The 11,337-nt window shown below is 38.8% G+C and overlaps 1 protein-coding gene across 1 annotated transcript; it reads left to right on the forward strand.

Moving 5' to 3' along the window:
* Window positions 1–4,850: 4,850 nt before the first annotated feature.
* Window positions 4,851–11,086, forward strand: ifrd1 (interferon-related developmental regulator 1). Its single transcript, XM_058623936.1, has 12 exons — window positions 4,851–5,068; window positions 6,820–6,930; window positions 7,514–7,595; window positions 7,892–8,016; window positions 8,234–8,391; window positions 8,544–8,594; window positions 8,720–8,898; window positions 9,026–9,134; window positions 9,301–9,435; window positions 9,564–9,692; window positions 10,214–10,309; window positions 10,411–11,086. Exons 1-12 carry the CDS (start codon window positions 5,038–5,040, stop codon window positions 10,495–10,497), a joined length of 1,293 nt encoding a protein of 430 aa, XP_058479919.1. The 5' UTR covers window positions 4,851–5,037; the 3' UTR covers window positions 10,498–11,086.
* The last annotated feature ends 251 nt before the right edge of the window (window positions 11,087–11,337 follow it).

The raw sequence follows: 11,337 nt of genomic DNA on the forward strand, positions 1-11,337 counted from the left end.
TTGATGCGACGTGTCCGGCATGCTGAGTGAGGTGAGACTGGCCTGCTCTGTTGTTTCTACACTCATACACTGGTTTACTGGCAGGTTTTCTTTCTTTTTTTGTGCTTCCTTTAAATCAGTTCTCTCTCACTTCTTTCACCATACATTATTCAAAGTGCTATTTTAACACTAGCTATAACTTCTTTGGCTTTGTGATATTTGCACTGCACCCTCTGGCCCATTGAACATTTAAAGCAGGCTACAGCTCAGCAGTGAGCACAGTTCACCGACTCTTTAAATTATGCATCAAAGATATATGTGGGAATTTCACTTGTTATGTTGCAGGAAGAGCTACACATCTATGGATTTTATACAGAATGGCTCCCCCTAGTGCCAAAGATGGTTGTGAAGTGGGGAAAGTGTCCTCATCATGCATTTAGATGAACACCAGTCTGTATCTGTACAATTTAAATAAATAAAATCAAACAAACACGACTAACATTTTATGATTCTAGTGGGATCTGCACTGCTCTTACTTAGGATTTCTCCAAAATGTGAGCTCCACTTCCTGCTTAATCTGCTTTAATGTCCAAACTAAACAGATCACAGACAAAACGTCAACAATGTCAAATTAAAGACGCCTTTTTAAAATTAACGTATTATAGTTTTGACCCCACACATTGTTATTTTGTTCACTTAACACAAGCACAGCTTCATACTGAATGAATTATTCACACGTGAGGCTATAACCAGGGCAGTGCTTGTGTGCACTGTGCCACTGAGAGTTATGTATTGTATATGGCCTCTTTTTTAAAAAGAGTGCAGTCTGGTGGTGGTGGTGGTGGTGTTTGGCCATTTTGAGGGTAAAAAGTCAGCACATCACACCACATAATACAAAACAAGAGCAGTGCACATGTCATGTTGCCTCTGCAAATGAGGTTCATTGTCCTTTTGGGGGTAAAGAAAAATAGCTGTCCATCTATGGAAGTTCTTTTGGCGTTTTTAAAAACGTTTATTTTATTCTATTCGCTGCTTTGTGCAGCGAACACAATTGTTTCACTTCACTGTTTAATAAGAATCACATTTAATCTTTCCTCGTCTGGCACAATTGTGAAAACGATTGAGACAGAATACTGTTCCTGATCAATGTGTTGTTGTTTTTTTGTTGCTATTTTAATACATGGACATTTGTTTGTTGGCCTGCATCTTTGACTCTTCGTATTATTTTTGTCTTGGCAGGACAATTAGGAATGCTCCTGAATGTGTTTTTCCAGCCGACCCACATCTGGACTTGTTTCTCCACTCCCAAAAGGCAGATATATAAAAAGAAAATGGTTATGAGCACATCAGGCAGCAGTGATATCTAATGGTTACTATAATGGGAATTTCACAAGCTGGTTAAGTTGTGATGCTGTTGTTTCAAGGGACCCAGATGTCTGAGGCATTTAATGAAGCTCAGTCTGTGTAATGCCACCTTCTTTTGCTCATTTGATAAAATGCACTTCAATAAAAATAAGAATACTCTATCTACAGCAGCTACACCTGCATGTGTGGAGATTCTAATATCAAATGTACAGTATATATAAAGTGTATATCCTTTATCTAACCAGGTAAATTCTAACTGAGATTAAAAAAAACATTAAAATGAGAATAAATACACCATTACAGAACATGGCATGGATGGTAAAACAATCACAAAGAAACACTAATTACATTGAACAAGGTTGCTCTTTTCTCTGTCCTTTAAATTTCCACTCCCCCAATGTGATCAGTTGTGAAAGTTTAACCTCCATTTGGAAATTATTCCAGGAAACTGGAGCAGCATATGCTCCACGCACTACATTTCGATGGGAGTGGAGGCTGAGTCCATTTTGACCTTGGTTGCTTATGGCAACGGCGAATGTGGACTGTGTTTTCACAGCCTTGAGACAGACAACCAAGCATTGCTTCAGTGTTTCCAACTATCGGCCAATGGAGACAGGGGCAAACACCGAACCTGAAACACTGAACTGTCCTTCACAGTCGTCAGATGCTAATGTCCTCTATCTACCTTTCCAATGCTTCATGTGCTTTGAAAAAACAAAGAGCATTCCATTTTGCAGAATTTTATGGAGAGAGCTGTTTTGACGTTGTAAATATCAGTAGAAGTGACAGAATAAATACATACATATATATATACATATAAATGTGTTATATATATATAACACATTTTACAATAAATTATGTATACAAAACAAAGGAAGTGGCTATCCAACTGTGGAACACGCTGCCTCGTCTTACGTTGCTTAAATTGTGTGGATTCATTTAAAAAATAGCTAAATTCTACTTTTTACTATGGCTTTCAATCTGTAATCCGTTGTATTTTTGTACTGTATTTATTTTATTGTAAAGCACTTATATCTGTGAAAGGTGCTAAATTTACATACATGCTGGGGTGAACCTATGCTGTATCTTTACTTCAGTATAATGCAATAAATAAACTGTGACTGCTGGAGAACAGATATTAGCAACAAGCTTTTCCTTTCACTGTCAATGGAAGTTTATGTGCGACTGACACACAATGTTCCACATAGTTCAGGAAATGCACCATTTCCCGTCCTGGCTGCATTACTGACACAGAAGGCAATGACTATTATCATCAACACTGCAACTACTCTTGCACCTTTAGGATTCATTTAGCACATAAAACTGTTAAATATGAATAAAGTAAATACATATTAAAGTAAATCTGCCTTCAACAAAACAGAATAATTTCTATTTGAAGATGTGATAAGAATGTTAATCTATCCTCCATTAGAATCTAAACTCTCATCCAGAAGCCTTGAGATCTATGATTTGGCCAGTGTCATGTCTAAGTTTTGCAAACAAAAGTTCATAGACTTCACCTGCAAGTTGCAACTAGGCATCTACTGGACAATACCAGCTGTCAATCAAACTATTTCCCCTTAAAGAGGACATAATTTAAAGTATTGACATCATGTGCTTTCAAAAAAGATCTAAAACTAGAAGTAAAACTGTTAACTGACATCATAAAGCAATTTCCCATCGCCTTCTATTCTAACAAATAGGTCTTTTACCATTATTTGCGTATGATCTATGGTTAAACTTTAAGACCAAACGAGACAACTTTCCTTTAACCTCCGTAACTTTGTTGATGAGAGCGGCAAATTGATGCGTTATTGGTGCAATAATTTAGCATTAATTCTGCTGTTTCGCCACTAAGCTGCATGAAACGAGCTGGAATTGATCTTCTCTCACTATGGAGAAATCCATACTTCTTCACTCTATGAGAAAAAAAGAAAAAGGAAAAAGCAACGGGAGCGAGAACATGCTGGGTTTGGAGAAAAACTTTAGATTGGTTTCTTCTCAATGGAATAAAATGGATTTGTTTAGTTTTACACTCTTGCATAATTAAGAAAAAAAAATTTTATGGGTTGCAAACCCAGCAAAAAAAGAAAATCTTTAAATAGAGAACAATTAAACGATGTGTTCTCTTCTATGGTGAACAGACGGGAGGGAAACATGACTGTTTTCGGGCATAATGATAATAGAGCAAGAGCAATTAAGTCTTTTAAAGTTATACTGCATTACACTGAACATTGTCTCCATTACTTGAACACCGCAAATTGTTATTTAGCTTAATATACCTCATTTGTGTAACTGCCTTGTTGTAATTAAATGCAGTTTGTATGGAGTACAGTGTCAAAAAATAAGGACAAGATGACTACAGAAGTGGACACTGACCAAGACAAAAGTCCAACATTCAGCCAATACTGCACCTTCACTACATTAGGATTCAGAATTCAAGGACATTATTGTTGTTGTCCAACAGTAAATACAAAAAATTATCATCAAATCAATAAGCAAAAGTATAAAATCAAGTTATTTCATCATTACAACAGACATAAGTCAAGATAACAAGGATTAAAAGAGCATACAGTTGCTATAGTTATATATAGCGATAAAGAGAAGTATGATAAACAATACAAATGTGATAAACAGTGTTGCAGGGTAGTTAAGGGGTGTGGTAAATGTACAGTGTTTAAAGGGGACACAATAAATATGATAAAGGGCAGACCATGGCCAAAAGGAAAGGCACAAATCATGGGGTTGTAGGTTAAAATCTCGGGACAGGTCAAGGGCTGATGTGCCTATGTGCAAGGCATTGAATTATGATTATTGTGTCTGCCCTAATTTGATTTGTTCTACAACTACATGCTAAAATTACATCACACTTTAAAATGTAAATGCATATACTGTACATAACAACTACAAGCTAAACTACATTACACACAATAACAATTGTCAAAGGTTAAATATCAGCTCAATAAAGTATGATAAAACTTGCTAAAACTACACTTGACAGCACACTAAAACATAACTTACAAGTCAAATTATAAATGAATTCTGGATTGTTCAGTAAATCACAGAGGAACTTGGGTACATGGGTTCTTATTGTTATAAACATTATATACCTTCACAAGAGGAATGTTCTGTAATGATAGATTGATTCAACTGCAGTCATTGTTTAAAGAACATACCATTGTGTATGTATGAATGCATTTCAGTCCCAATTAGTGAGGGATAGATAGTAATGTATGTTTAAGAAATGCTTTAAATTTAGAAAAATGAGACAAGATTATTATTAGTGTTGTTTTTAAAAAACAAAAAACAACAACAACAGTTTAAGGGTTTCACCTTAAAACATGAGGTTTGGAAAAGCACTCACCCCCAGACGTACATTCTCCACGTCTACGTGCACCGCATCATGCGCAGACACATGTGACGTCTGTTCCTTTAATCTGATTGGACAGGGATGCCGGGAAACCTCCTCGTGACATGTGGCCGGTATAAATAGACTCTGCGCCTGTCTGCTCACGCAGCCCTAAGTGTATGAGGGAAAATGTGTCGTCTCGGTCAACAGTTTTTCTCCAAGATCGCTTTCAATTCCTTTTTATCCACGGTGCCGCGGGAGTATTTCCATTTTACGAGACACTACCATAAAAGTTGGTCGTGTATTGGCTGATTTTTGCTCATTTTTCATTTCACTGCACGAAAATGCCAAGGACCAAGAAAAAGAGCAGCCGGAGTGAGTGTGGCCGCATTTCTTTGGCCTTACTTGATTGTTTCCCTGTGCCACGCTGACGGTAGTTGTAGTTCTTCCGGTCTGGTCTCTCCACTGACTGTAGTGGAGTGTGTTTACAATAAGGACTACAACTGTTGGATGCTGGCCTACTTCAAAACAAAGCTGACAAGCTACGGACACACAAAGCGTCTTTGTTAATAACAAAACGCGCCATCATTCAACGTTGCTGTTTTTGTTTATATTTGGTGACGTACTCGTTTAATGAACATTAACCGCTCAATACATTTACTCAGTTCTTGAATAACTCGCGCTTTTTTCCAAGCTTACGTCAGCTAGCTTAATGCCAACCCCTGCTAGCAAGATATGGAATTGGTTATTAGTACAGCTGATTGTAAATAAACTAACAGTCGGATTGTACGTGGTAGACCAGCGTGTTTTATGTTTGCTTGTTTACATTATGGTATGTCGTAGTGTGTAACGTGGGCTCGTGTTATCTGCTCGTTGACCTCAGTTAAACTTTAGCCCAACGTAAACGTGGCTACTAGCATTTATTGTGGCGAATACGGATGAACTAGTATGTGAGGCACATTTTTTGAACATCTGTTATTTTGTGAGTTAAAACACGTACGTGTTTGGGCTAAAGAAGGTGAAGGGTGGGAAAGAGGCGGCGCCCGGTTCTCAGAAATCAGCTGTAGAGGGAGGGGGGTTCCACGTCAACACAAACACACACCAGCAGCACAATGGCCATTTAGAGCTTTTTTGTTATGAATTTTACATTTCAAAAAAATACAATATGGAAGTCAAAGCAGGTACCACCACACGATTCTAATTTTTATACAGTGTAAACAGTATTAATGTCTTTAAGCTGGGTTTCCTGCGAACTAGGACCCAGGCAGTGAGTGGTCTACAGCTAAAAACAAACTAAGACCGTTATAATTGAACATCTTAATGCCCTGTATGCTAGCACACACTGCCAAATGTACTCAACTGACCTACCGCACAGGAGTAATGGTAATTTAGATAACTTGTTTGTGACAGTATTGATCATGGCTTGTAGTTTTCAGCTACATCCACTCTTGCTTGTGTGAATTAGTGCAAGGCCAGTTCACACAGTGATGGGATTACAGGCATGTCCTCCAAAAGGGGGAATTCAGGTCATTGCAGAGAGGCTTGCGGAGTATGTTTACACTGCACAAAGAGTGTGCAGGCTTTTACACATTTTAGCTGTGAATTTTGACACTGATCTTGTACTCAGGAAGATCTGGCAACCACATATAATTTGTTGCAAAGTTCACATTTTTACTATTGAACACCATCCAGGATTGAAAGTCACTTGTACCCTCTTTTGTGGACACCTCCCCTATCACTCCACAACACATGGTATTTGTACTCTTACTTTAGTGGATAGCACCAAAACTGGATATATCACAATCTTTCTGTCATGACCCGTCAGTTTCAGTGTCACGTTGACCCGTCTCTCCTCGCAGTCCTCACATAAGAGGCAAAATGTGTTTTACAGAGCAAACAAAGTATGGCATGCCCCTGACCCCGACAACGTGGTCACATTGCATTTTCACATGAGATAATGGGAAGTACAGTGGAAAAATGCGTGCAACGGATATAAAACTGATTAGATAACAGCAGTATTTGACTCAGTACATATGAGCGGTTGCATAATGGACTTGCACAGACCTGCTGCAGTGAACTAACACATTTGGCTAAATTATATATTTTTTTCCTCTGCTTTTTTCCAGAGGGCCAACATGGAAATGTTCTGCCTTTCAGTGATGAGGACGCCTCAATTGAGACTCTCAGTCATTGCAGCAGCTTCAGTGACACCGCCAGTTTAGCAGCAGCAGAAGAAGGTAGGTTACTGTGTACCCTGGACACTATAATGTGTATACTATGGTCTTTGTTTGAGTTTCGTTACCAGGCTAATGCGTTTCTCTACCAAGTGTGTGGTTTCTTAAGAGTGGGACGACCCCACTGTGAAAAGTGCATTTCAACTGTTGTGTGTTATTTAAGTCTACATCCATATGTTTGTCTTTCAGAACTGCATTTGCAGGTAGAAAATGTTTGCATCCAGACAAGTAGTTACCATTTAGATGTGTTGGGCTTCAACTCCAGGAAGCTCAGTTACAGATAATATTACTAACGTTGTTAACCAACCATTTTGCTCACTGCTGATAGTTGGAGTCATAGTTGATAAGAACCAATCAGGAAGCAAATGTTAAAGTTCTTTGTTTCTTCCTGTCCAGACTAAAATGTAGCCCCATAGTTTAAAAAAATAAAATGAAGTTGGCAGCAAATTCAAACTTCTTTTGGGGATAAAACACTGGGATAATGGCAGGCACATCTGGAGCAGAGTTTATGCGTTTTGTTTAGGTGTAGTTTAACGTGTCTCTTTATTCCCAAGCACAACAGTTGAAGCCATTTTTGTGTCTCCAGGTGGTGAGTCCAGTGAGGACACAGCCCAGGAGGATTTCCAGTACAAGTTGAAGGGGTTTATTGACAGCACAGTGGATAAGAGGTGAGAACATTTCCCTTGGGATTTTATTTTTACAGAGTAAACCTGTTATCTGATCTTGCCACGTAGGCTGCAGCAAGTCTGTATGAGTATCACTTTACATGAGATAATGGAATGCAAGTCATTTTATTGTTTGCAGAAATATTTTTTCAGATTACAGATATCATACTCTGTGCGTTTGCACTATTATTTTGCAGTACAGTGTATACTATACTGCAAAATAATCCCTTCTATGGATAAGGGATTTTTTATACATTGTATTATTGCTTCAATCATTTATTTTTTGTACTTTTCCGCAGTGCTAAAACCAGACAGGGGGCACTGGATGGGCTAAAGACGGCAATGGCCACTCGGATCCTGTACGAGTTCATCTCGGAGAGAAGGATGACCATCACAGACAGCATCGAGCGCTGCCTCAAGAAGGGTAGCTTAAATGATTCTTATTATTTGAGTTGTTTTGTATTGCTGCCTTGCACAAACAAAACATCAGCAAAGCGCTCGGAAGCAGTTGCATACGTCATTTAATATTTTATTTTGAATGGGTCTGATTTAATTTTTGTTAATGACGCCTCTGTTGTGACATCTCATCTTTTTATCTTCTAATCTACCTTTTTTGATATTCACACCCCTTTTAATCTTAGGCAAAGGCGAGGAACAGCGGGCAGCAGCTTCTTTAGCGTGCCTGCTGTGTATCCAGCTGGGCTCTGGCATTGAGAGCGAGGAGGTGCTGAAAACCCTGAAACCTATCTTCAAAAACATCTTGGCAGATGGGTCAGCCAACATACAAGCCAGGCAGGCTGTGAGTACTTTGTTCATATTGCGATCATTTGTGCAGATATCATGTGGAAAACACACATTTAGGAAAACGCATGTACCCGCTGGTGTGAGGTGGTTGACATGAATGTTTCAGAGAATATCTGCCTGAAAGAGGTTTCTCTTTTTCTGTAATAGGTGGCAACTAGTTTGGGCCTCTGTACTTTGATTACAGAAGATGACATTATGGTAAGTTCTTTAGTTTTAATGTGTGGTTTGACAGCTTGAGGAAAAGCTACAGTAGACTCTTTTACAACCTTTTTTTTTTTTTTTTTTTTTTCATTGGAGAAAACTGTGTTGCTTGTTTACTTTAGGACGTACATGCCACAATGGAGTGCTTTGAGAACCTGTTCACCCGGTCCTGTGCAAAAGTGGATGGTACCTGTCCTTCCATCAATCCCCAGACAAGTCAGCTGCACACCAACGCTCTGCTGTCTTGGGCACTATTGCTCACAATCTGCACTGCCAACCAGATCAAAGACATCCTGCGCAAGTAAGACCCCCTGACCAACCATTACTTTTCTCAGCTGCTGTTATGTTGTTTTTATTTTCCTGCATCTCGGAGAAAATTATTAATCTGCGGTAAAAAGAAATTAAAATGTGTGTGTTTTGTTGTGCAGATACCTGCCCAAACTGCCACGGTTGCTGGAGAGTGACGATGTTAACATGAGAATTGCTGCTGGGGAGACAATCGCTCTGCTCTTTGAGCTGGCCAGAGACATGGACTCTGTAAGTTGTTATCTTCCCTGCAGTGCAGTCACTTTGACTCAAATTTGGAGTGAATTGTGGTTGTGAGACTGTCATTTCTGTCTTTTTCTTTAAAAAACTTAATTTGTCCGTTGAAGTGATTGGTCATGGCGATTTCTTATTTTCTCTCTGTCTTTGATGTCTTCAGGAATTTGAGTTTGACCAGTGGGAGGAACTTTGCACTAAACTGAACGCACTGGCCACGGACTGTAACAAGCACAGAGCCAAGACTGACAAGAGGAAGCAGCGGTCTGTGTTCAGGGACGTGCTCAAGGGTGTTGAGGTGAGTGTCCAGTCTCATTCGACTAAGGCTTGGTTTGCCAACTTGTCTTTACCGGGTTTAAATAATTTAAGCCTTTTTCTGTCTTCATCACTCATCTTGGATCTTGTATTTGTTTAAATTTTGTCCAGGAGGGAGACTTTCAGTCTGAGACCATTCGTTTTGGGACGGAGCGCATGACCATTGACAGCTGGGTCAGAAAGAGGACGTATGATGCCTTCAGGGAGTTTGTGGGATCTGGGATGAACTACCACCTACAGGTATTCTTTCTTTTTGTGGCAAATGTACCATATGTGTGTGATTGTCCATGGTTAACTTGCAATTCATTGCAAATTAATCACATCTGTTCTAAATGTACCTGACAAGGACATTTTAGAAGTTTTTGATACTTGTAGTATTGTGTCTGTGAAGGTTCTCAGTCACCCAGGTCATAGTCTTCTCCTGTAGTTGGCTGTAGGTGTTTCACCTCTCATCCAGGAAGCTTCAGTTCTTCAGTCTCTTCATTATAATTGCAAACGAGAGAAATGCTGTTCAGCATATTCTCCAGAATAACCTCAATTATTATTAGTATTGCAGCCTCAGAAAATATGCTAACAACAATGTGGCAAAGAGACTCGAGGTTAGATTAAAAGTAAAACACATTGCTGCTGGTTCTGAAAGAGTCAGTGTGGAATATCCAACTTGAAAGTCAAGATTGTCATTCGAGGGTTAAGTGTGCTTCATGCTTGTAATGCTTCATGCTTCCTATTAAGAGTTGTTTTTTTTCTTCATTCTTCATCAGGCGAATGAGTTCATCAGAGACGTGTTTGAACTGGGACCACCTATTCTGGTTGATTCCGCGACAATGAAGGCCATGAAAATATCTCGCTTTGAAAGGGTATGTTTAAGACACAGTTCGCTAGTAAATCTTTTAAGTTAATTTAGCCTTTTTTCTGTTTTGTTTTAAGTTGTCCCTCTGTCTTTTTTTTTTGCCTCCAGCATCTCCATAACTCGGCTGCATTCAAGGCTCGGACCAAGGCCAGAAGCAAGTTCAGGGACAAGAGGGTGGATGTAGGAGAGTTTTAAATTATTATCGTTTGAGTCTAGTTAACCATTTGTCAGGTTCCTCTGCTTCTTTTTAATACTTCGCTCATCCATGTTCCTCCCCTGAAATCTGTCCAAACACACACTTCCTGTAGACTTGTAGAGTTGATTCCATTCGACATTGCTCCGTAATGAACAAAACATTTATTTTTTTTCTATTGTAAATACATTTAAAATCTGCAGGAGGTGGGTGTCAGATTTTGGTTGGAGTACAACTTTAATGTATCCACCAAGAAACAGCGGTGTTGTACATGTGTATATTTGTTTTGTTCCCCCCCCCCCCCCTATGTCAATATCAATTTGTGGCCTTTTTTCCTTTTGAACATTGTAATAAATTATATAATTTAGGTAACATTTGTCTTGCTTAATATGTGTGTATATATATTCCTATTTAGCAAAGGGTAAAATCATGTGTTCTAACTGACCCCTGAGTTTGCATTAAGTTGCACTACCATGCTAACACGAGTGGGTTATTTCCGTAGGACCTCTGTGAATATTGTGTTGTATTTTAATATTTGGTCTGTAATTTAATGACAAGGGTGGTGGAATAAATACCGAGAAGCTGTAACAAGTAGGTGTCATGGGTATTTTTATCAGACAAACTGGACTTAACTTACATGTGGATGTTTATTTAGTACATTAAGGCGAGTCAAAATTGCTACGACTGATCATTCTTTACATCTTAGCTGACATTTTCATGGAAAAAAAATTGCTGATATTATAAATAATTGCAGGGTCATTCATTGTGCAGCTGTAGTTTTTGGAAATAGTGTTTTGTTATTTTTTCCGTGATATTTAGCTCCTGGGAGATTAATAATTGTC

The sequence above is a fragment of the Solea solea genome, chromosome 3 (genome assembly GCF_958295425.1).
Source record: "Solea solea chromosome 3, fSolSol10.1, whole genome shotgun sequence".
Lineage (NCBI taxonomy): Eukaryota > Metazoa > Chordata > Actinopteri > Pleuronectiformes > Soleidae > Solea > Solea solea.

What these genes read in the sequence shown, in the direction of transcription:
- ifrd1 (XM_058623936.1), top strand. Translation starts at nt 5,038, where the DNA reads ATGCCAAGGACCAAGAAAAAGAGCAGCCGGA. An exon ending in ACGTGCTCAAGGGTGTTGAG is followed by an intron (nt 9,436 to 9,563) that starts GTGAGTGTCCAG and finishes AATTTTGTCCAG; the next exon opens with GAGGGAGACTTTCAGTCTGA. An exon ending in GGATGAACTACCACCTACAG is followed by an intron (nt 9,693 to 10,213) that starts GTATTCTTTCTT and finishes ATTCTTCATCAG; the next exon opens with GCGAATGAGTTCATCAGAGA.